General features: G+C 39.9%; 1 protein-coding gene across 2 annotated transcripts in view; it reads left to right on the top strand.

Annotated features, from left to right (window-relative positions):
• Window positions 1-26,410, top strand: part of nrg2b (neuregulin 2b) — a 70,630-nt gene that overhangs the window by 36,392 nt on the left and 7,828 nt on the right. Inside the window, exons 2-9 of one of the 2 annotated variants that reach the window (XM_085288463.1) lie at window positions 1,322-1,484; window positions 4,102-4,220; window positions 4,647-4,770; window positions 15,814-15,872; window positions 20,856-20,879; window positions 23,291-23,393; window positions 25,174-25,303; window positions 26,172-26,299. In XM_085288463.1, the coding sequence (XP_085144589.1) occupies window positions 1,322-1,484; window positions 4,102-4,220; window positions 4,647-4,770; window positions 15,814-15,872; window positions 20,856-20,879; window positions 23,291-23,393; window positions 25,174-25,303; window positions 26,172-26,299 (850 nt within the window). The remainder of the gene's footprint in view (window positions 1-1,321; window positions 1,485-4,101; window positions 4,221-4,646; window positions 4,771-15,813; window positions 15,873-20,855; window positions 20,880-23,290; window positions 23,394-25,173; window positions 25,304-26,171; window positions 26,300-26,410) is intronic. The other variant, XM_085288474.1, reaches the window with a different exon arrangement.

Below are 26,410 nucleotides of genomic sequence, written 5' to 3'. Positions count from 1 at the left end.
GGAAACCAAAACATTAGCACAAAGAGATGAACATGAGACAGGAAACTATAATCAATAAAACTCATTATTCAACCCAAACAAAGGATTGTAAAACTGAAAATATACTTAACAGGAAAAACGTAAAGTCAAAAGAGGTATTGAATTTGCTCAACAGCCATGATCAACACACCCAAAAATGAAAACTTCACACAGCAGAATAACAGTAAAGCTTAATCAGAACCCCAAACTCAAAATATGTTCACTATGAATTCAAAAGCACAAAACCTTAGAACCATGACAGCAGCTAATTGTAGTTATCATGTTTGCACAACTGACAGGATGTACACAATCATATATTGACTTACAGAGTCTCATATAGATGCCTAAAGCTCTAGAGTGTATCTACTGCACCTATGTGAGGAGTAATGGAAGATACAGCAGTGCTGTGAGGAGCCTATACAACAGTTGTCTTCCATTTGATCAAGCATGTCCTATCACTGCACTGTGTCTGTGTGTGAGTGTGTCTGCACATGTGGGGTAAAATCGGGGGGTTTCACTGCTTGTGTGTGTATATAAATGGTAGTAGATGGTGCTGAGCTGTCTCTTTGCTTTAGCTTCTGTGTGCTTGTGTTGCCTGCGCTGGTGTCAGTGATGCAGTCTGTTGTAATTTTTAAGGAGAAAAGAGAGAGAGTGAAAGACTCCTGGGACTGATGAAGTACACGTACACACGCACACACACACACACACACACACACACACACACACACACACACACACACACACACACACACACACACTTTGCTCTATAGTGAAAATCTACTGCAGAGAGTTTCTGTGGCAAGACTTTTTCCCTCGATACAAGGTTTCAGTTTGTCTTTGCTTTTCAGGATTCAGACCACCTTACCATAGAGCCTTTCCTCTCTCTATATCCTTACACATCTGTCTGTGCAAGGACTAATTTGACTTCTAGACATCTGGAGTAAGGACATTTGTGGAAGGCAAAGACATTTTGGGTTGTTCTAGGCTTGAAGAATTAGATTTGGGTTAAGGTTAAGCTTTGGAGCTAATGCACCTGTGTATAATGTCTGTCCTTGTTTTTCCTTTGAGAATTTCAGCCATGTGAACTTTGACCTGTTCCCTCAGGTCAACATCTAAACCTTCACTTATAGATTTCCATTGGTTACACACATGAACGCACACTCAAAGAAACATACACACTATGGGAAAAAGGCAGACTCAGATAATTACATTTATAGATTCATTGAATGCCTGCCATTCATTTCAATAATGCCATCCTTTCTCTGCCCCTCTGTCTGTTGGTCTCTTGTCTCTCTCTGGCCAGCCTCTGCTCCTAAGTTGCGGATGATTAGCAGCCAATCTCTGATGGAAGGGAAGAAGCTGTACTTGAAGTGTGAGGCGTCGGGGAATCCCAGCCCTTCCTTCCGCTGGTACAAAGATGGACACGAGCTTCAGAAAGGCAGAGACCTCAAAATAAAAACCAACAAGTGAGTGTGCCAAAGCAGATATTTTTTCTTAGGGTATGATGTAAAAACCAAGAACTGTCATCCACATGTACTATAACAGCTGTTTTGGTTGATGCTATCACTCCGCTGTTCTACAATGAGTAACCATCAAGTTAATATAGTCTCATAAGAATGAGTTCAATGTTATATTTCTGCCTGGAGTTGATGTGACAGGTTTCTCTTGCTCTATGGAGCATTTAATCATCTTTCACCTTTTAGAGCTCAACAGTGACCTCCCACTTTTTAAGGGCCCCGCTTGGGAAGTGAGTTTTCCATTCATTTTCTCCACTGACATTTCAAAAAATCCCGATATAACGACTTTAACCTCCTAAGACCTGAACTCTTTCATGGCATGCATTTTTAATTTCTCTTTCCTATTTGGGCTGATTGGGACCTGATGAATGTAAAAACAAAGAATTATCTTTTTACCTGATTTTGCTCTACAAGGGTCTGATATCCAACTATGAGGACATTCGTTTTAAATTTTGATAGAACAGTGGCAGTGTAATGTTTTCATAAGTGGATATCAGGCCCTTGTAGAGCAAAATGTAGTATTGACCAGCGGTTAGCCGTTTGGTACCGGGCTGTGAGAGTTGAGGCGCGAGTGTGAAATTTATGTGATTTCAGGGTTTTTATCATTAACTCGGTTTCCCTGGGTCTTTTCCCGTGTTGTAGTTGTGCGTCTTATTTTGAAATAAATATTTATGCGTTACCATAGTGACCAGAGAGCATTAAGGGGCAGAGAGGAGGATGTTACTCTGAATGTTGTTGGCACATTTCAGGAGGACGCTGCTAATAAAGTTACACAATTACACAGTGAATTCACATTTATTATTATATTTACAAAATACCACAGTTTTTGTCTCGGTCGTAGCATTTTATTTTGTTGTATTTATCCGCGACACCTTAAAGACCGGTCCGTTAAAATATTGTCCGATATTAAACCGATCCGTGGCACTAAAAAGGTTGGGGACCGCTGGTCTAGACAACCCAAAATGTGATGTCCTCATATGTGGATACCAGATCCTAGGAGGTTAAAGCCTTGAGCCGAGCCAACCTGTGAATTGTGGCCATGAAAAGATTTGATTTGGGTCAAAAATGAAAAGAAAATGGAAAAAATGGCAAGGGTACAAGACTATGTAATTAATATAATCACTTTTGACAATGAAGGATCTACCCAGCTTGTAATCTATTGGAATTCCCAGATTCCACAACAAATGATGTCCGACCACAAATGTTTTTTTTTTCATTATCATAGTCTTGATATATGTTTTAGTTTGTTCAGTAAAGTAAAGTCTAGCTGTCAGTGTGGTAAGTGCTGCATTTCTTACTGCAATCACCGTCCTCCCAGTTGTCCAGGGGTTTAAACATTTCCGTGGTAACAGTGACCTCTGCCAATCAGAGGCACTGCTGATTCACTTTAGCAGTGAGAGTAGAGTAGTTCTTACTGCAAATAAAACAAATAAAACCTGTTTCTGTTAAAATAAGGTTGATATACAGATATTTGGTTTCATGATGCTGAATATTTTTACTTAATTTCGCTGTTGAGCTCTCTCATTTTATTAGTAATACTCATGCATACTACACTCTATCTTTGACGATGCACAAATAGATCCTGTGACTTTAGGTAACGCCACAAAGCTGTGCATGTTGAATACAGAGAAAAGAGTCCCACAAACAGCTGAAAGCAACAAACACGACTGCACCTTTTGTGATTTGCATTGATGACAAGAGACACGTCTGCATGTGGGGCTCAGGAATTTTTAGCACATGACGTTTGGGACAATAGGATGTTTTTAGTGCACTGAGAAAACCTGGTTAAGATGGAGGTTTGAAACGTCTTCTGATTGCAGGCAGTATGGAACCTACCAGCTCTAAGTTTTCCTACCCTTTACCTGCCAGAACAGCATCCTCTCTGTGCAAGTGGAGGTCCTGTTTTTCAAGTTGACCACTGGGTGCTTAACCTACATGAAAAACCGTAGTAGTCAGTATCTTAGAGATCCCCTCATTCATATATAACATAGGCCAAGTTCCCCCTGGCTAGTTTGGGGGTGAAGGGCCAGTGTGCCGTAGTGCTGTAGTCTTTCTCTGCACAAAATAATAAAAACATGCACACAAGGTACAGTTTGATTAATACATGCTCTCAAATTAATAAAAGCAATACTTTTTTCCTTTCAATGGCTACTAAAGTGTTAGTTTCCAGCTAAAAAAAACTTTAGAGTCCCATAGTACACTACCGAGTCATTGTCAAAGGCCTGGTGGTGTAGCGGTTAGCACTGTTGCCTCACTAGAAGAAGGTTCCTGGTTCAGACCCCTGCTGGGGTCTGTCTGTGTGGAGTTTGTACGTGCTTTCTCCCAAAGACATGTATTCAAGTTAATTGTTCATTCTAAAATTGCCATAGATGTGAGGTAGTGCCTGTAATAAATGTGACTTGATGTCAAAAGTACTTTAAATGGTCAGTAAATGCATGTCCAAACAGAAAACAAAGTTAGCTGTCTTTACATTTATGTATGCTGAAAACAAGTAGATGAAGGCTTTTCTTTTTGAAAGAATAATAACTGACATTGTCTCTGCCTCTCTCCTTCCCTTTTGCTCAAGAAAAAACTCAAAGGTGCAGATCAGTCGTGTCCGTGTGGAAGATTCTGGCAACTACACTTGTGTGGCTGAAAACTCAGTAGGACAAGAAAACGCCACAAGTATAATCAGCGTGCAGATCTGTGAGAACAACTTATTTCTATCTGTCCTTCTGTCTATGTGCTGATGTTTGTGTTGATATATCGCTCAAATACGTCCGATTTTTTTGATGCAGGAGTCTGATCATACGAGCACAAACCTTGTTTACGGTCACTGTCGTCATGTGTTCTCTTCACATGGCTGGCTGGGGATAACGCAGACAAGTAAAGCAGAGGCAGCGGTTGTAAAAACAGAATAATTATTTTTATTACTTGCAAATATATCTTAATTTTTCAGCTTTAAGGTTGGAATAAGAAAATACAAGTATCCTGGGGACCTTTGCACTTGTAAAACCAATGGAGAGCTGGAGCTCACAACAAAGTGACTAATGCCTGTGTACACTGTGGCGTCGCATGCAGGATTGCAGCGTAATGCACTGTGTCTTTTCTGTCAATCTGTGTTTCTCCTAGTGACCACCACAACCCTGTCTCCAGGTGTGAGTCATGCGCGGCACTGCAATGACTCTGAGAAGTCCTACTGCGTCAACGGAGGAGACTGTTACTTCATACATGGTATTAACCAGCTGTCCTGCAAGTAAGTTTATTTCTCAGTCGGTCCCCCGTCCTCTCAGCCATCACTGTGTAGCTCCCTCTGTCTCTCCACCCAGTCTCTGTCCCTCTCTCTTTCTCTCTGTCTATCTGTGATGTCATTGTTGCTGGTCACCGTGTCTTCTGTTCCTTGGTTATGATCGCTCGACATGCACACCTGCAGCCCACCTGCAGCCCACCTGACCGCTCGGCTGTGTCTGAAGGCTTCTTGTCTTCACTTTTCACCAATTTGCTCCAAAAACATGCAACCGATCTTCACCTGCACATTAATGTGCCCATTCACTTAATGCTTTTGTCTCCAAGATGAATTCATTTTAGAGCGAGGTCTGTCTGTGAAATGGGAAGAAAAGCAGAGGTGTTGAACAAAACCTCGCCTAATGTATAAATGCCTTTGGATATTTTTTATTTATTTATTTAACACTGAAAATAATGAGTCCAGACTATTTTAGATGAGATGCAAATTACTGAAAAACTGGTGGAGTAATTTTCAGCTGTTAGCAATAAGGCAGTAAACCCAGTGGAAACAATTAGCATCTCTGTCACAAGGGAAAAGTGGGTTTTCTTGAAAAAAAAAAGTCAATATGCTGAGTGAGGACTGTGCGCATGGAAGGTTTATAGATAGAGTGTACGGTCAATACTATACATATACTGTATTTGCAGTTTTTTTTAAAACAGTCAGTGTTATGTGCAATGGCATTGTGAAACACATTTATGCTAGGTAACAACATACAACGTAGCCTACATAGCAGTCCACTTGAAGCCCTTTGGGATTTAATGATGTTTCTAAGCCCAGCCTTGCTCAGAAGAATTAAACTGGCTTGAAAAGTTGAAGAGGACATCTTGCTGACATTGTATATTAGCAGCTGTCTCTATTGTCGGTCACTCTGTTGGCATGTTACCATGAAACAATTTGCAAGCTGAGGGCACTCCAAAGCAACGAGGACAGAAGAGGCATGACGGATTTCAGGACTCATGGACACCCAAGTTTGTGAATAACTTATGAAGGAAGTCACCTGGGATTTTGAAATCAGCGGGAGGCCTTTTTTCAAAGTCTAGCTCAAAATAAAAGTTGAACCAGCGTTGCAGATATTACAGTGATGTCCATTTGGGGAATTTCTTAAACGTCACCTGGACATCCTTGTTTGATTCTCTGGAACCAGAAAGCTTGTTTATGAACTGTTTTTATTATCTCTTTATCAATTAGAATAACATAGCAGATGCCATCATGCTGACATTTTTAGCTGAGGTTAGAAAATAATTTAAGATAAAATCTTTTTACAAACTGTAGTGTAAATCTCTACTGTATTTTGCGGTTGGTCGTAAACAGCTCAAGTGTTTGTTATTTTTAAACAATCTTTAGTAACACGATTCTGTGTACACAGAGATGACAGAACCATGTTAGTTGTCATTTAATCAAAGAAAATTATTTTGCACAGACAAATGCAAATACATTTTTTCTTTGCAATAATCTGATTGTTAGTTCTCACTTTCCAAGAAGATGGTCTGACACGACCTCTGTTCTCCATGGAAAATCAACGTCCATCTAGCTATGTTAGCATAACATAAACACAGTGAAGCTGGAGGATGAACGCTAACTTTTTCCCCACTCGATAAAAGTTAACATGAGGGTTCCTGATGGTTAGGGACAAATGCAATCGCATGGCAGGATGTAAACGGACCAAACTTCAGTCAGGAGAACAACTGAGATAATCCATCCACAATACGAGGTTAGTCATTCATATACTGCAACAACATGGGAATAGAGCAGCTGCCAGAGAATTCAACATTAATGAATCAATGGTACAGAAGTGGAGGAAGAAAGAAGAATGAGTTGAGTAAAGTTTGACTTATCTGACCGTTCTGTGTCGCTTAATGCACCTTTTGGTCCAAAAAATACGGCAGAGGGTAAAATTGGCATCCAATTAAGTGTGCTGATATTTTTTTTTATTGAAAGATGAACTGGATAAATCTGTAAACCACAACTTTAATCTGTATCCTGCCTGACCCTTGGTTTGGAGGTTAACTGTTAAAAAGATATATTATAGTGCCTTTGATAGCTTTCGTCAGACACAGAAGAACATTATCTGTATTTAGGAACAAACAAACTAGAAATATAATGCTTCCATGTTTAGTGTATTATTTGTCTACTTTGTTGTTGTCTCTGTCTGCTTAGCACCCCAGTGAAGTTATCCTACATTTGACACAGAGCATTCCCTGCAGGTTTCTCCGTGCCTACGTAGCTAGCACTTTATGTTGTCCTCTCATGCTTTTGTGTACGGCAAAATTCTCTAAGACTTGACAGTGAGAATCAGAATCAGAATCAGAAAGGGTTTTATTGCCAAATGTTGAGCGGGTTTACAACATTAGGAAATTGCTGCTGTTTCACATAAGCATTTATATGACTAAAGCTACCAACTGCACATCATCCCAGTAAAGTCAATTTTCTTAATGTTTATTTGACTTTCTTTTCTTTGGAGGGTCCAACATTTAACGATTGTCTGGTGGGATCCCTCACAAATATATGAGCACGTCACACAGACAGGCACAGAGAAACCATGTTTAGCAGGTACTGGCTTCAATACAGGGATAATGTGAGTAATATATAAATCACTCAGGCTTGACAAACATTAATATTCCAGTTATCTCCCCCCCTTTACTTCACATTTTACTCCTATGCACTGTTTGTGTCACCATGTTTCCTGTTGTCCCAGTAGGTAGGAGACAGGACAAGCTGTGTGACAAACTACTGGTCACAATCATGGCAAGGAGGACGTGAAATGTAGTGATAACTTTTCTGCACTGACACAGCCCCACAGTGATTAAAAACTTCACTGCTAACGATCCACTTCTTCCTTGTGTTTATTTGAAATGAACTGTAAACATAAATGCATCACTTCCTGTGAGTGGGAGGATTTTTCCTAGGAAACTGCTACCAGACTGGTAGGTGTTTAGAACAGCAAGTGCAAAAATTTTCATGAACTGAATTTTTAGATGAATCACTGCTGTGTTATATCAACTTATTCCAGAGCAAAACTGTTGTAGCAGACATCATCATAACTGATTGCAGATGGGAAGTAACAGTATAACGGTAAATACCTGTTTGCAGCTTGTAGCACTTTCTTTTAGAGCCTTGCACTAGAATAACGGAGGTGTTACTTGGCCTTGCACTACTAGCAATTATCTTGCAGGATTTATTTATATATATTTTTCATTTATAGAAAGGTTTGTAAGTTTTTTAGACTTTGTATTTACAGCCAAAGCTTTGTACAAATCTAAACTACAGGGAGTGCAGAATTATTAGGCAAGTTGTATTTTTGAGGAATAATTTTATTATTGAACAACAACCATGTTCTCAATGAACCCAAAAAACTCATTAATATCAAAGCTGAAAGTTTTTGGAAGTAGTTTTTAGTTTGTTTTTAGTTTTAGCTATTTTAGGGGGATATCTGTGTGTGCAGGTGACTATTACTGTGCAGAATTATTAGGCAACTTAACAAAAAACAAATATATACCCATTTCAATTATTTATTTTTACCATTGACACCAATATAACATCTCCACATTCACAAATATACATTTCTGACATTCAAAAACAAAACAAAAACAAATCAGCGACCAATATAGCCACCTTTCTTTGCAAGGACACTCAAAAGCATGCCATCCATGGATTCTGTCAGTGTTTTGATCTGTTCACCATCAACATTGCGTGCAGCAGCAACCAACCACAGCCTCCCAGACACTGTTCAGAGAGGTGTACTGTTTTCCCTCCTTGTAAATCTCACATTTGATGATGGACCACAGGTTCTCAATGGGGTTCAGATCAGGTGAACAAGGTGGCCATGTCATTAGTTTTTCTTCTTTTATACCCTTTCTTGCCAGCCACGCTGTGGAGTACTTGGACGCGTGTGATGGAGCATTGTCCTGCATGAAAATCATGTTTTTCTTGAAGGATGCAGACTTCTTCCTGTACCACTGCTTGAAGAAGGTGTCTTCCAGAAACTGGCAGTAGGACTGGGAGTTGAGCTTGACTCCATCCTCAACCCGAAAAGGCCCCACAAGCTCATCTTTGATGATACCAGCCCAAACCAGTACTCCACCTCCACCTTGCTGGCGTCTGAGTCGGACTGGAGCTCTCTGCCCTTTACCAATCCAGCCACGGGCCCATCCATCTGGCCCATCAAGACTCACTCTCATTTCATCAGTCCATAAAACCTTAGAAAAACCAGTCTTAAGATATTTCTTGGCCCAGTCTTGGCGTTTCAGCTTGTGTGTCTTGTTCAGTGGTGGTCGTCTTTCAGCCTTTCTTACCTTGGCCATGTCATGAGTATTGCACACCTTGTGCTTTTGGGCACTCCAGTGATGTTGCAGCTCTGAAATATGGCCAAACTGGTGGCAAGTGGCATCTTGGCAGCTGCACGCTTGACTTTTCTCAGTTCATGGGCAGTTATTTGGCGCCTTGGTTTTTCCACACGCTTCTTGCGACCCTGTTGACTATTTTGAATGAAACGCTTGATTGTTCGATGATCACGCTTCAGAAGCTTTGCAATTTTGAGACTGCTGCATCCCTCTGCAAGATATCTCACTATTTGTGACTTTTCTGAGCCTGTCAAGTCCTTCTTTTGACCCATTTTGCCAAAGGAAAGGACGTTGCCTAATAATTATGCACACCTGATATAGGGTGTTGATGTCATTAGACCACACCCCTTCTCATTACAGAGATGCACATCATCTAATATGCTTAATTGGTAGTAGGCTTTCAAGGCTATACAGCTTGGAGTAAGACAACATGCATGAAGAGGATGATGTGGACAAAATACTCATTTGCCTAATAATTCTGCACTCCCTGTAGTCATTCCCAATCAAAGCGCTAAGTACCTCATGGGGTATATTTTAGTAGCCAGGGGGTACATGGAAAAATTAGATTAACTAATCACGAAGTTCAGTTCTTTAATCACTTTTTTCACTAAAGAAAAAAGTGGAGATAAACACGTTTGAGCTGAAGACTTAGAAGTTAAAGGATAAACGGTAGGCAATAATGACGCAACAAAAAATTAAAAAGCAATAAACTTAAGTAATAACAAAACTCATCTAGTTACATCATTAGCCATTAAAAATGTCTAAACAAATAAAATTATTTAAAGTAGTTGATGAAATATATGAAGGCTATGAGTAAAAAATAAATAAATAGCTAATAGGATGTAGCTGACAACTACAAGAGCTAGCCGGGAAGGTAAACAGTTTTAAACAATTTTAGCTGGCAGTACTTCAGTTTAATCCAATTCCCTTTTATTTATACAGCGCCAAATCACAACAATAGTCACCTCAAGGCGCTTTATATTGTAAGGTAGACCCTACAGTAACGCACACAGAGAAAAACCCAACAATCTCACATGACTCTCAATGAGCAAGCTCTTTGGCGACAGTGGGAAGGAAAAACTCCCTTTTAACAGGAAGAAACCTCCGGCAGAACCAGGCTCAGGTAGGGGCCATCTGCTGCGACCAGTTGGGGTGAGAGAAGGAAGACGGGATAAAGACATGTTGTGGAAGAGAGCCAGAGATTAATAATAAGCATGATTCAGTGATTCAGTACCGATCAACATGCACCAGTGGTGTGCTAGACAAGCAAGCAGAGCCAATTACCCTGACAATAAACCAGATATCCTACCTTTCATTAATCATTTCCTTGCTAACATGCTAAAGAAGTTATTAAAAGCTTGCTCCTCATAACACATCATGGTCAAGTTGGTTATTAAAAGGAAACTTGTCTGTTACAATGATAAATCATAGAGGGCTTGTTTACTTTCTAGTGCTAGCTATGTTTCCATACCATGTGCAGATGAGCACTGATCTCAGAGCAGTGAAAGCAAAGCCAGCAGCTGCCTCAGTTTCAGAGGTTATCAACATTGCGCATGCGCAAAAAAAACTTCCTGGTTTCTCAGCTTGCCCAGCTACAACCTTTGTTAATGGGACGTAGGCATTGCCATAGAGACTCCAGTAATTTGAAGTCAACTGAGTTAAGGCTGCTTCCAGAGGCAGTAGCAAACTGTGGCCACAAGTAATTTAAAAGATGGATGCAAACAGGCAAGAAGCTTCATGCAATACAGTAGATAAACAATTGAAATAGCTATCTTAAATTAAGAATAAAAAGTTAGAATAATTATCTAAAAATATGGAAAGCAGATGAAAATGAAACTTTAAGTATTGTTATATTATTATATTATATTATATAATAGTATAGATAAACAAGCACAATACTTGTCAAAACAGAATGGACACAGTTGAAATAGCTAGCTAAAAAGTGGGAAATATTTAGCTGAAAGTATTTCTAGCAGTTGGAATTGAAACATTTGTATCAAAGGTTGAAGTAGCTTGATAAAAAGTATAAATCAACAATTTTGATTTTAGCTAGTAGTATGGCTAAACAAGCACAATTTAACCCAATGGATACACTGTTAAAAGTAGTCATTATATATACTGGAGAGCTGTTAAATGGAGTAGTAGCTGGTCATGCCACCAGTTCAGATAATACAATTTCTCGATAAACTCCTAAAAGCAGATATCGAAGTCGCCTAAGTTGACTTCATAATAACCGGTTTTCTGAACTAGAGGTTTTAGTCTTTCCGTTCTAAACTGGCATACATGTTGGGTCATTTTGTAGATGTGTAACAAACATTTCCTCTGACGGTGTGGCTAACAGATGGCGTGTATAGTCATGCATGGTCAGAAGCTTTGTTTTTATGCTTTCTGTACAATAGGATGTCTCGGCTAGAAATCCATCCTTAGCTCCAGAGGTGTCTGTTTCAGGTCTCCATTTTTTTTGTCTCTTTGTTTTTACATTTCCATCTCTCTCTTTCTCTCACTCTCTTTTTCTCCCAATATTCCCCCTCCACTCGCTCTCTGCCTCTCATCTGATATACCTTTGGGTCATCGCTGAAGGATAAATCAGAACGTTTTTTTCATGGTGCTGACAAGCAGAAAACTTTGTTTGAGAGGGTTCATATAGACATTAGGAGCTGCGTATAGCAGTTTAGCGATGCAAAATGTGCAGGATTGCACAACCGCGTGTGCATGATTGCACTGCATACAACACACTGCATATTTAAAGAAGACACAGCAAGCTAGCAGTAAAGTAGCAGTAGACTAGCCAGCGTTTTCCAGAGAATTACTGTAGCTTCTCAGCTTTGTCATCCTTTGTTGGCCTGTCTGTTAAGGCCATTGGATAACAGGATGTAAATAAGACTGCTGTCTGCAGGTGTCTGTGCTTCTTGTTCACCTCAGAGATATGTAGACCACCACCCGGCTTCACAGACACACGCATAACAACACTCTTGAATCTGCACGACAGCTTCAAATCTACCCACTGCAAAACATAGCCAGGCAGCAAGAACTGTTAACATCTCTAAAATTCTTTTTGTGCCGACCACAGAAACCTGTAATCTCCTCTTCCCTGAAGGAGAAAGTAATGCTGTATTGCAAAATGGAGTCTGTAGGTTAAAGTGGAGGACAGCACATACAGAAAGGCACCCTGGCTTAAAGTATGGAGGGTAAATTAAAGATGAGCATAGGCAAACATTCCCCCACCAAGCTGTGGGCAAGTTAAACCTCGGTGTGCCTCTGGTTTTCTGTGTAAAGCTGCAGATCCCTGCTTTGATTAATGTGAACTTGCTAAACTACAGTCTGAATGCTGGCATAGAACAGTATGTCATGTATTCACAGCTATAGGTGGAAAATGCCGATATTCCCCTCATGAATCAGTAAAGATAATTTAATCTAAACTAATCTAATCTACAAATGCCATGAGGTCAGGCTTGTGAACGTTTTGCCCATAACTGTCCGTGGTTCTTCTGTTAAATTTGATGAGCCCTTTGAATAATGAATATAACCACATTCATTCAGATGGTTGGAACAAAAGGTGTGTTAGCTTTTTTCCCCCTTTCCTTTCCACTTGATCTGGGGGCTGAAAGAACAGTACAGAGTGGAAAAAATAGGAATGCAAAGGGTAAAACGGGTGCAAAGAAATAGAAAAGAGATGATATACAGTAAAAGCTTTGCCGGCATAGGGCTGCATCTGCACCCAGTGTCTCCCACCACTCTCTCTCTCTCTCTCTGCTCTATTTATATCTCTCTGGGAAATTGCTGAGTGGGCTCTACTCAGGGTTTTTGCTGTAATTGATTCAAAATGCAAGTTGTCTCTTTAGTGGTGAGAAAGAGGAGAAAAGGATACCCAGTCAGTTATACGGACAGTGTGTGCATGAGGGGAAGACGAGGCTTCTTGCGTTTCAAACTGGATAAATTGGTTGACCACTGTAATAAATACAGTGTGGTCATTACTGGGGCCTGGGTGAAATCGCCAGAGAGCTTCTTTCATCCTATAATAACTGTAATGGGGCCACACCCATGATATCATAAAACTGTGGTCAATTGTTATGATCCATCTACAGCATATGTGCACTGCAGCTGAATAAGATATTCTATAACATGTCTATTTTTCATTTGACTGCAGTAAAAGCTGATCTAATATCAATTACAGCAATAAAGAGATTACATCAATTATTCCCAGCTGGGTAAAAGCCTCGACACCATTATAACACACAATTTAAGACATTTCTGGATTTGAAGCACTCTTACAGAGATTTTTTTTAAATTTTCAGAAAGGCATTATTTAAAATTGGGGTCCTGTAGTGTTTTAGTGAGTGAATGAAGATTAATATAAGAATGTCAAAATCAATATTTAGCCTCCAAATTACCAATAACTGGCATGCGTCAATTTTCTAGTTGCTGTGATGCAGCGAGGAGCTGCAGTTTCAGTGTTGTGAGTTTGATGGCTGATGCCAGAATATGAATCACGTTTAGCTCGTGGTATTGCTGACAGCTCGCCACCCATCCAGAAACTAAACACCACATTCTGCAGCTGCATGTAAACTGTTGCTGTTATTTATGCCCAAGAAATACCAAAACCTATTCCACCCATTTTCACACCCATGCTCACACACTGTGGAAGGCTGTCTCTCTCTGTCTGCGCGCTCCTTCATTTTTTAGACTTGTGGAAAATGCTTTGGTTTTAAGCGTGTGCCATGATTACAGGTCCTCGTTTCTTTATGATTTATTTATGGAGTACATTTAAACATCGCATTACACAGAGCAGGGACACTGCATTTAATGGAAAATGCATGACTAACGACCAGCATGACTCAAACAGGGAGGCCTGCCTTTCCAGCCGCTGTAGAGACGCACCCAAAGAGAATTACTGTCCTGCAGCTAACCTTTGCCTTTTAGAGCATTTTTCGTATCTTTCAGCTCTTTATTTTGGTTTGGATTCTAACCTTTGTGTTGGCTATGCATTACTTATATTACACTCATTAATACATTTGAGGCAGGAGATGTGTGTGTTATATGTGTGTGTGTGTGTGTGTGTGTGTGTGTGTGTGTGTGTGTGTGTGTGTGTGTGTATTACTTATTCTGTAAAAAAGTATCTTAGTGATTAACGGCCATCATTATGTCACATTTTATTGTGTTAGCTGGTTAGCTCAGCTAAGCTACCTGAGTGCAGTTATAATTTCTCTTCCCACAAATTTTTACTAGTGCTGTCAGCGTTAATCTCATTAAAATTACATTAGCGCCATAACCGCATTAACGCGGCAAATCTCCATTAGCAATTTAGCGCAGATTGCCCCATGCGAGGGGCGGTACGGTGCTAATACGTTAGCGCCTTTAGCTTGTTAACGCGTTAGCGCCTGACAGGACAAATTTTTTACATTTCTGTTGTTTAGTTCTGTTCGATATAATAGGAAAACACTGAATTAATCACTGAAAACAATCTTTCCCTTGCTCGAAAGATCATCCAGCCAGCACTGAAATCAGCTGAATTCACCAAAAATAATTAAAAATAAAGTAACAGTTGCCTCAAAGCACTTTGTATTGCAAGGTAAAGATGCGACAATATTAGCAAGAGAGAAAAGCCCAGCAGCCAGACGATCCAGTATGTGCAAGCACTTGGCAAAAGAGGGAAGGAAGAACTCTCTTTTAACAAAAAAGGTAAACTGTAGCTAACTTTGGAGTCTTTAGCTCTGCATCTGCTACCTATGTATGCTCAGGGTACAGTCACTGTGTTTGCATCCTCTTTACCAAAAAAACTAAAATGTAATTGACGAGAAAAACATGGCGGACCAAACATCAAAATGACCATGATCAGAAAGGCAAAGAGTAAAGTGAGGCACAAAATCACAGACGTTTACATGTTAGCTCCTCCTCTGGGTAGAGCATTTATTGAAAAGAGCTCAGCATGATAACTGATAAAACGTGTTCCACTAACAGGGATTTCACAGATTAGCATCCGATTACATCATATCATCCTCCTGCATTTTTTCAAACAACTCACTTTCTTGTTTATATGTGTAAAAACAGCCCAGAATTATATCTGCTGGCTAACATATAGATCCTGCATCGGTCTTGAGTGGAGACCACTGTAAACTTACAGGTTTGGACACAATCAGGTTCATGACTGCTGTGTTTTGTTAATATGTTTGCATATTATATAATGGTTAATAAATTGTTTTAATACATTTCTCCAGTACAACGAGTGGGAGTCCATAAAGCAGTTGTTCATGTATGCATTTTGTGGGTGTTGTCTACACCTGTGTTTGTGTGTGAGAGGGGTTGGAGGCTAACGGCTGTGCGTTTGACCCCTCCTATCTCCTGCACCACCATCACACAACCCCCACGACTGTGATGATGTCTGAACTGTAGCAGTGATGTCATATTGATGGCGGTGATGTCACAGTATGCAGGTCATCTCTCTCTCTCTCTGTCTCTCTCTTTCTCTCTTTCTGTACTTGGTGGATTGTGATGTTTCTAATCCCTCATCTCTCTCCTCTCCTACGTCTCCCTCCTTCCCTTCCTCTCTCCCCCTCTTATCTATCTGTCCTTGTGTCTTCCTCCTCCTCTCTTTCCTCCTGTTTTATCCTCTCTCTTCCCGCTGTAACTTTAACCTTCCTTCCCCTCCCTCTGTGTCTCGTTTTCCCTCCATCAGGTGTCCCAATGACTATACGGGGGACCGCTGTCAAAACTCCGTCATGGCCAATTTCTACAGTATGTCCATTTGCTCTTGTCTGTCTCTTTCCCACTGAGATGCTGCATGCTACATTGGAGGGGTTGAATGGAGGGAGTGTATGCGTGTGCGTGTGTGTTTGCATACCTGCTCGTCTGTTTAATGTGAGTTATCGTATGTATGTGAACGTGTGTGTGATGTTTGCATGATTCTGTGTCCACCCTTTTCTCTCCCTGTCTCCCCTGGTTCCTCTGTGGTGCCCCTCTAGTAACCAGAAGCAACCACTGTAGGGATATTTGCATCTATTTTTCCTGCCAGCTCACCTGCTTGAAACCCTATTTAAAGTACGCTGGATCTACAAAACAGTTCCAAAATAAACAACTTAATAAGCATTATGCCTCGTCTTACAGCTTAAAATTCTGCACATCAGTCATGTAAATTACACCCAAAAGTTCTCGTGCTGCAACTTGATCCGGAGGCTTGCACTAAAAGAAACAGAGGAGACAGAGAATTAACATAATGAGCAACACAGGAGGTTGAAGTTATTTGCTTTCGTTGAATCGCTTTGTCACTTTTCTTTGTAGATGATCCATTGGTGCCGCTTGTTTTGGAGCAGCAAAAAGAGAAGCCAGAATTGAGCAATCAAGGCAAAACTATGTGGATAGAATCTATTAGCAGAAAAATCTTGGATCGATTTTACATTTTGGAAAGTTGAGTCCTTGCAACATTGTTTTGAACAGCTGCCAGTTTTTGTTAACAGTGACAATGTGCCCAAAATCCCAACAATTTGGCAAGTGAATGGAAATAAGATTTAGAGTTTGAATGTTTCAACATTTTAAGTCTTCAGGTAATGATGTTTGAAAGCACCATTCATCGTCATTCAACCGAGGGCCTGTCTCAGTGTGTATTGATCTGACTTTCTTCAAATGACATCTTAGAGGTTATTTCTTCTGACGGTTAAGAGCTTATGATATACTGTGTATATACTACCACTACAAGCACCCATGGATCATCCGATAAAATATTTTTATGGCATATTGCTAAACGCTGCTTGAACTTTTCATGTAGGGTTCACTTCAAACACATTCAGAAATTGTCACATAATTTTTGAATAAATTGAATATTTTAACATTTGGGAAATTTTCTTATTTGTTTTTCTGAACAGAGCTATAAGACTATTACCACTCATGTGATACAGATACATTAAATATAAACCTATAGCCAAGATAGCTAACAAGTTAGCATAGCTTAGCACAAAGACTGTAAGCAAAGGGAAACAGCTTGCCTGGTCCTGTCCACGGGTACCAAAATGTTACTACCACCAAACAGTAAAGTGTTATAGTAAATTAAATTGTTATATATTTACTGTGTAATTGTAAAAAATAAAGTAAAAAACTGAAAGTTGTGGGGTTTTGATGCTAGTAGCAGTGAGTTACTGGAATATTGTTATTTACAGACAAACAGTAGAGCTAAGAGGTTAATGTTTTTACCTTTTAAATTATTTAGTGTTGAACAGAGCCAAGTAAGCTTTTTCTAAAATGTTCCAGTCGTTATACCAAGTTAGGCTAAAGATTCTTGTATCAGTCCTCTTTGTAAGTTGCCACTATGGCTTATATCCCCTCAGTTTTACCCTTTAAAAGACTTCCCTTTTACGGTCATGTGGAAAACAAAGTACTTCCTTTCTGAGGTTTCATGTATCAGGACTTAATAAAAACTACATGGGTCTTAGCTGGTTCTAAAATTATTAACATACAATAACAACTACATATGTCATATTACACTATTCATTTATCAAAAAGCAAAATGCAGAAGCACTCAGTGAAAAGGAAGTGAAAAACTAAGTAATCATTTTTCCCTTTTTCAGCAGTTTGGTTGTAGTTTTGCTGCTGTGCTTGGATTCACTGTTACATGACCCAGTTTCTGCTTTAGCTGTCAGACAGATGGCCTCACATTTGACTCTAGGATATTTTGGTATAGAGAAGAGTTCACAGATGACTCAATGAGTGCAAGGTCCCCACGTCCTGAGACTGCAAAACAAACCTAAATCCTCATCCCTCCTCCACCGTGCCTTACAGTTGCTATGAGGTGTTTGTGCTGCTGTGCTGAGTTTGGTTTTCTACAGACATGGTGCATTGTTGCCAAACATCTCCACCTTGGTCTCGTTTGTCCAAAAGACATTGTTCTGGACGTCTGGAAATCTAAGCCGTACTGCCTCGCTCTCTTTACAGAAAGGAGGCTGTCTCCTGGCAAAACATGAGACTTGTTCAGTTTTCTAATTGTACTGTAACAAGTTAACATGCTAACTAAGGCCTTTAGAGTCTGAGATGTAGTTCTTGTGTTTTTTGCAGTTTCTCTGACCATCACATACTCTGACCCTGGGGTGAATTAGCTTTAATGTCCACTCCTGGGAAGATTGGCAGCTGTCTTGGATGTTTTTCAGTTGTGAATAATCTTTCTGACTCTAGAATGATGGACTTCAAATTGTTTGGAAATGAGCTTATAGCCCTTCCCAGACTGATAGGCAGCAACAACTGCATCTTTAAGCTGATCGAGATTTTCCTCAATACCAGACCCGCAAACTGCCAAAATGTAGCTTTTATAGTGGTGCTCACACTTGCTGATTATCAGTTTTTCTGGTGCATTTGATTAGCTGCACCTCTGGTGCTTAACCTCTGAACTCCTAATTCCTTAATTAGGAATTAAGGAATTCCCTGCTTCTGCATTTTGTCTTAGATTTTGTTAAGTAAATAATAACACAGTCTAATATGCCACGTGTTGTTGTTCATCTGAGCTTATATTTACCTAATTTTAAAATCTATCAAGAACCAAATGACTGTTTTTCGATGACTGTAAGTCTAAATTTAGGTGAAGAATAAAAGGTGAAAGGTCGTATTCACATAGACTTGAATTCCACATATTTTCACCAGCCTGCCCACTGAGTGATTATCTGCGTATTGCATTACCTTCAAGGCAAAATTAAGTTATGTTCATACAGTGCATGTACCGTACAAATTTATTAGAGCGCCACCCAAGGTAAGTTTTTGCTTAAGCACTGATGGCTAAGCACTTTGATCGAAGTTATATTTTTTAATACTAAAATATAAATACTGCTTATATCTCTGAATTTTCAAATTTACTGTTAAAAAAAAATCAGAAAAAATATAAAATGCATTAATATTTTTGGTTATTTGGTTATTTTTACTTAGAGTAAATTACCTACACTTCTGAACACACAGTGTGCAGCCCCAAACACAAATTTAGTTTGTTATTTTCCTAATAAATAGCATTATCATTTTTGGCAGTTTTTGTGGGCTAATAAATTCAGTGTTTACTGACAGCAAGAAGGTTCTGGGTTAAATGATGCGTTTTCAGAGGAGTTCACTACGAATTCAGACTGATGTGCAAACAGATGTCTTTTCAGCAACCTAAGAATACGACTTTTCACCTTTTCCTTTTGAACCAAATATCAGCGTTGTTTAGACGTCTGTCAGGGTCGTCTTTTCAGTGTCTTTTCAAAGAGGTTTTTGCTGGGTGGGATGTAACGTGCGAAACTCCCGTTCCCCTGCTCTCATTTTTCATTTGTGACAACCAAGCGCAACGCTCCGAATGTCTTCCTGGAGAGACAGGACTGTGTCGTCCCCTTCTCTCCGATCGTTTGCATTTTTGCTCCAATCAGCAATCAAAACATATTAAAAACACGACCAGTTTCCACATAGCCAAACCCACTTGCACAGGAAGTCAAATATGTGGATTTCCCAAAATGTTGAACACTTGTTTAAATCAGAGGGATGAAAGAAATGTGTTTGGTCATTCTCCTGTGATTGCATGGGCAGTGATAGCAAAACACAGTCGGCCAATATTGGCACAGGCACATAATTAATGGGATGAGATCTCTGCTTAAAGAATGAACAGTTTTAAAGTTAGCACCTGGCTTCTTTTGTACAGAAACAAACGAGCTCTTTCTTGTAGCTGCCCAAGCAATCACACCGAGATAAAACTTCTTGTTTCCAGGGGTTATACAGTGTTGCTTCACGTTCATGTTGTGCTTTTGTTTCTGTTTGTCTATTGCTGAAGTTTCCATACTGAATAATGTCACATTTAAAGCAAGAACAGGTTTTATTGTATGTAACGTGTGCTTATTTTTGACCCCACCATCAAGCCTTGTGTTCATGCTGAAGTCTGTCTGTGTTTTCTTTTGCACTGTGACGGTGAAGGAACACCCTCTGCTGTTTTAAATCAATTTGTGTCATTTTCTAGCAGTATTAACACACAGTGCTCAAGGTTACAGAAGTTAAAAGTTAGGGTGGACTGTTCTGGCCAGTAATGCATGTGAGGCCAGAAATATTGGGAATGCTGAGATGATCTCTCTGTAAATCCTATGAGAGTCTCTAAGAGCAGCGTTATACAGAAGGTATGCTGTAATCAGTACAAAGGCACACAGTTGCCATTAGGCGAATGAGTTACAGCACCCACCCCCATTTGTTGTGTCGGCCTCATCGACTGTACTGTGTTTTTATGTTGGAGAGAAACTCACTGCTTTTATCGTTTGTTTTCTTTACTTTTTTGTCTTATTTTTTGTCCTTTTTTATTTTGTTTCTGTCCAATGTTGTTTACTCCAGAAATGAGGTCTAGTAAATATAGCAGTAAGTGATGTGGCTTCTTGTCTTGCTGTCTTTGTCAGTCTTTCTCTGCATGCCTTTTCCTGCCTGCTGTTTCTCTTTCCTTCTGCTTTTGGTTCATTTTCTCCCTTCGTGTTTGATTTCTGCCTGTTTTTTGGCTTCGTTTGTTTGGGTTTTTCTTTTTTTGTTTAGTTTTTCCTGTCATTTCTGGGGATCACAGAGCTGAGGCTGTCTGAGTTGTCTGTCTGTTACTAGACGGTACGCGTGTCAGTCACTCTATAATTAACTTATATCCTGGTTCAGCATATGCAGGACATGGAAATAATATATCTGCTCCAAAGTGGACATTACACCTGACCCTATGTGTCTCTTTCCTTTTACCACGACAACTTTCTGCGCTGGCAGAGCTTCTCAGAATTGAATTTATGGGTATGGAACATTATTATTCATTTTGCTGTGCTTAAAGGATGTGCCAAGATCCTCTCACAGTCACACATTATTGTGCCATCTTCTCTCTAAAACCAACAACTGGGTCTCTCACAACCTGTCCTTCTTTTTCTCCTGCCCACTAACTTGGTTTTAAGACACCTAACCTCCCGTCTTTGCATGCACTCTTCTTTTTTTGGTGTAACAACACTAGAGAAAGAGACAAATTCATTGGGAAGGGATACAATAATAAGAGAACGTGCAGAGGTGCATTCAAACTCAGTGTAAGGGGCTCCTGATACGACTCCAAACTGTTTATCTGGACACCATATCAGAAAAGCAAAAAGCTGCCTCTTTGCTCCAAAAGAAAAATCAGCGAATGTTTTGCATCATTGATAAATACAAGTAACTGGCTCGTCCGCCGGGCTTTGGCAGTGTGCATATTGGTTTCAGCAGCCCGTCGAACAAAAACATGCAAGCTACGAGCATTTTTGCAAAGCACTGCCAAAAGCCAGCAAAAAAAGCCTGACTACATAGTCTGTCCTTATTATTATGCCCTTGATTGACTCAGTGTCAGAGTCAAGAGCTTGCCTGTCCTAAATCACGATCGCTGCTGGCCCCACTGTGCCAGCGAGCTTGCCTTCCCATTTCCTTTTGCCTTTCTGTATCAGTACCCTGTGACACACACACAATGCCGGGCCGAGGCTCTCGTAGGCTCGTCAATCCCTACAGAGGCCCTTTATTTAAAGACTGTCCTCGTGCCCCCCCCCCCTTTCCCTTCTTTTCAGTGGCGTGTCTAGAGTTTTTGTTTTGTTTTGTTTGGCAGGTTTAATGATAGGTTTCAGGCACCACTGAACGGCATTAGTTTTAATGTAAACTGAGAAGAAAATCATTTGAACAAACAAATATTTGTGTTGCAGAAGATTTAAATGGTAAATGGCCTGTATTTGTATAGCGCTTTACTTAGTCCCTAAGAACCCCAAAGCGCTTTACACTACATCTACACCCATTCACACACACATTCACACACTGGTACAGCTACATTGTAGCCACAGCTGCCCTGGGGCGCACTGACACTGATTTAGGTTGATGAAAACAAAAAGTTACTGTTAGTTACTGTTAATTTGGCCGTAACTAACAATGCAGTGACCTCGATAATCCAGTTAGTTGATAAGGGGACAAAGTCAGGTCAGTCTTTGGTTCCCGCAGGCCTCTTTCTTCTCCTGGGCCTTTTTCCTGGACACGCCCCTGCTCCCCTTGCAGCCTCTTTCCTTTCCCTCTGTGTATTTCCTTCTGCTTCCTCCTTTTTCACCACTTTGCTTTTCCTGCTTTTATTCCCTCTCTCTTCCCTCTCACGTTCTGTTTATTTGTTGCACTGTGTTTTGTGCTTTTCGTTCTGACACAGAGTGTTACACCGCAGCAGCCCCCAGAATCTGAATTGGATTCACTACAAGATTCACGCGCCATCACCATATTGTGTTATGAACTAAATAAAGTTTAATGTGATCCACGGGGACTTCCACACCTGTACTGTTGAGTCCGTTTAAATTGAAATTGGTTACTTTCCCAATGTACAAGAACTCTTGCAGGAGATTTGCACGTTAAAGAAACAGTATAGTCGTTCACAGTTTTTCCCAAGAATATGAGCTATGAATTAGATTATTGTAAAATTGTAAAATAACAAAATAAACACCATAACACCATGGGTGCTATTTAAACCTTTTTCTTTGATAAAAATGTTTCGCTTTTTAGCTTCAACTTAAGGTTAAGGTGGTAAATTGTGACATCGCTGTTGGGCTGTAATAGGTCACACCACCAGAGGGCAGCAAAACATTCAATCTGGTGTCAACTTGTTTTAATTCAAAAAATCCTGTGTTTGTGATGCTGATGGCGAGCTATGTGAATACCAAACTTTCATCTGGTTCTCGGGCCGCTGTGGTGTTAACCCTGATTTTTTTTTACCCCATCTTGACAACTTGTCTCGTGTGACTCCATTCATACAGGCATGGCATCAGATCTTTTCCAGTGCCATCTGTGGCATTACATCCCCATGGCCATTACAAACTTGTTTAAGACAGCAGGAAGTCTGTGCCAGGTTGTAGGTTTACATCTCAGCTTTTCCTCATGATAGTCGTGAGACTGTATAATTACTCCTCTTTGTTGTGTAGTACTGTGTGACTGCAAGAACGTTAAAAGTCCAAGGCATGTGATTTGATAGAACAGAGACAGCACAGGGACACGATGACAGCAGATCATAGTGAGGACAACAGTTTCTTTAGTTGCCATAGATGGGATAGTGCTCATGCTGTATGTGTGTGTGTGTGTGTGTGCGCGTGTGTGTGCGTGTGTATTTTTGGTATGGTAAAATGTGCGTTTGAATGTGTGTGTATGTGTTTGCATATTTGCATCCACAGAGGCTGAGGAGCTCTACCAGAGGCGGGTGCTGACGATCACAGGCATCTGTGTGGCGTTGTTAGTGGTTGGCATCGTTTGTGTGGTGGCCTACTGCAAAACAAAGTATGTCTTTGAAGCAAAAAGAAACAATTCCACCGTATACAAAAGACTCAAAACCTTTGAATTAACCCTTAAGTTAAAAGCAAAAGTGCCATTACAAAGACCTAAAAGTACTCTATTACAATCAGAAGTCTTATATTGCATGCATGTTAAGTAACTTTGACTGAAAGCATTTGTTCTGCAGAAATTGTCCTCTGGAACTGAAATATTATTAATTAAGACATTATTAGAGTGCTCTATTTAAAGAAAAAAAGAAGCTGCATCTTTATTTGTGAAAAATTTGTACTGTGCAAAAATCTCAAACCACTGTATTCTGCTAGGAAAAATAAGTGCTGCGATTTTCTAAAACATTTGCAAAATTAAACGTAAATGCAGTGCATAAGACAAAAAGAAATCCCAATGCGCTTAAAAGCCAATATTTGATATTACCACCTTAATTTAAGTAGTCTTCAGGAATAGTTCTCCAAGCTTCTTGAAGGACATTCAAAGCTCTTCTTTGGATGTTTCTGACTTTTGCTACATTCTCTGTCAAGATGGTCCCACACTGCTTCAGTAAAGTTGAGGTCTGGGCTCTGGGGAGGCCAATCCATGCCTGACAGTGTTTCATTGTGTGTTTTTTATCCACTATGCTTTTACTATACTAGCAGTGTATTCAGGATCATTAACATGTGGAAAAATGAAGCCATTTCTAATCAGATGATTTCCCAATGGTATTGCATAATGGATGATAATGGTGTTCATACTTCCAGCAGTTATGACATGATTCCCAACACCACCGACTGAAATGCAGCCGACACTAAGACAGAGCCTCCACCGTGTTTTACAGATAACTCTAGACACTCACTGTCGTCCCGCTCTACTGACGTCTTCCATATAGGATACATTTGACAATCATTTGAACCAACAGTTTCAAGTTTGGCTTCATGATTCCATCACACCTGTTGCCACTGATCCTCAGTCCAGCTCTTATGTAATTTTCGGACTTTATCCGTTTCACCTTGTTTTCCTTCCTTAATGGCTTCTTGACAGCAAGTCTTCCACTGAGACCGTTTCTGAATGGTGAAGGGCCTGTTTCTTAAGGACGTGACTTTCACATACTGTCCATAATATAGATGTTGTTTTAGGCTTGCTATTTTGTGTTTTGCCCTTTACTTGTCTAGTTTCCTCAAATTTTTCATGGACACTTTTTTAGCAAACAGATGTATTAAAATTAAGTTTTTGGTGAAAAAGATTATTTTAAATTGGTCAGACTTGATCTTTTGCATAGATTCAACTAAAGAAATAAGAACGTGATTTCGTTTTGTGACAGCCTGTTTGTAACAAAGAGCGTAGAGATACAATTTAAAGTTAGTTTTTTTGCTAAGTTCTCTATTATGTGGAAACAAAAATAAATGAAAAAGCAGCCAATGTTTGAAGAAAAACTTTGAAAAACCACGAGAAAGCTTGGAGAACATTTGCTCAAATCTATTTTTTTAAATGACTAAACTACTTAGACTTTTGCACAGTACCATATTTGAACATTGTCATCTAAATAACATGATTGGCGGAAGGCATCTTGAAACTGCTACCATCTTATAGACCAAAAAAACGCTTTTGTGCAGGCATCTTACATTGACTGTAAGTACAATAGTAATATATAAATACATTTAATTCACATTTTGCCAGCTAAATTCTATTGACTCATGTTCTACCACGTCCCCTCACATATTTTGAATTCAGTAGTAAGAGAGGACATCGGTTTGGTAGATCTCTTATTGTTCCTTCATCATCACCACCCGTCCAGGAAGCAGAGGAAGAAGATGCAGAGTCACCTACACCAAAACCAGAATCAGTGTGTGGAGCAGCCAAACCGCATGTTGGCTAATGGGCCAAATCATCCTGGCCCTGGTCCTGAGGAGATCCCCATGGTTGACGTGAGTCCAAACAATAATAACACTCAGCTGAGTGGAGCCCTAATTTTAGTTTGTTTTTGCAAATTATCATTACTTTCAGAGAAGCTGTTTAAGCTTAACTCATTCACTGCCATTGACGTCTATAGCCGTCAATTGCAGTGTATGAGTCAATGGGTTTAACTCATTCACTGCCAATTGCTGGCAGTGAATGAGTTAAGTTGAAACCAGAGTGTTTGCAACTGTAACAAATTGATTTCATTTGACTTTTTGCTGTGCGATTCAACAGCAATTAATTTACAAGCATAGCTACTGATCTGATATAGCATAAAAATCCACTATATCAAAGCCCCGCAGCATTTATTAAAATAAAACCAGATATATCAGTGCTTTTAATTAAATATACCCATCCCAGAAATAGGATTTGGGTGTCAAGAAGTCCAGAAAACCCTCACATATTCATTAATGCTAATGACCGACCGAAGAGGAAAAAGACAGGAGGACTGGATGTTCAGAAACCAACAGAGACTCAGCTGGTTCATGTTCCTGCTGGAGTTTTTTTTTAGCTTCGTGACTTCGATTTAAAACTTGAGTTACGGCCTGCCTTCAGCAAAGTGTTTATGTGAGTAAAACGGTGATTCACTGACTACATGGGGAAATTTTGGTGTCACGCAGCTAGCTACATGTTAAAGAGAGGGCAGAAAACACCTAGCATCCTGGTGGAGATACAATAGGCATGAGTCAGCATAAACGTAAAGCTGAAAACAGTGAAGAGGAAAGAGCAGAACGCCCTGATGTAGTTACATTTAAAATTCCCTGTCCATATGTTTGTTTTTGCTTTGATTTGAAGGTAACAAAACAATCAAACGCCTTTTATGTTTTATTTTTTCAGTACATCTCCAAGAGCATCCCTACGACCGAGTGCGTGATCAGCCACGGAGCCGAGGGTGCAGGCAACTATGCAGGCAGTCGAATGTCGACCCGCTCCCACCACTCTACCACTGCCTCACATGCCTCCAGGTACACACACTGCAGTCAGGATGGACACATAATCCAAGCAAAAGAACAGGTCTCCTAATCCTTAGTCTTTGTCCACTTGGAGCACATTTTATCTTTGAGCTGTTGCAGACA

Source organism: Mchenga conophoros, linkage group LG2 (genome assembly GCF_057382185.1).
Source record: "Mchenga conophoros isolate Kocher_MC1m ecotype Shallow Benthic linkage group LG2, M_conophoros_male_GT1.1, whole genome shotgun sequence".
In the NCBI taxonomy this organism is placed as follows: domain Eukaryota; kingdom Metazoa; phylum Chordata; class Actinopteri; order Cichliformes; family Cichlidae; genus Mchenga; species Mchenga conophoros.
This window is presented reverse-complemented; position numbering and strand designations above follow the sequence as displayed.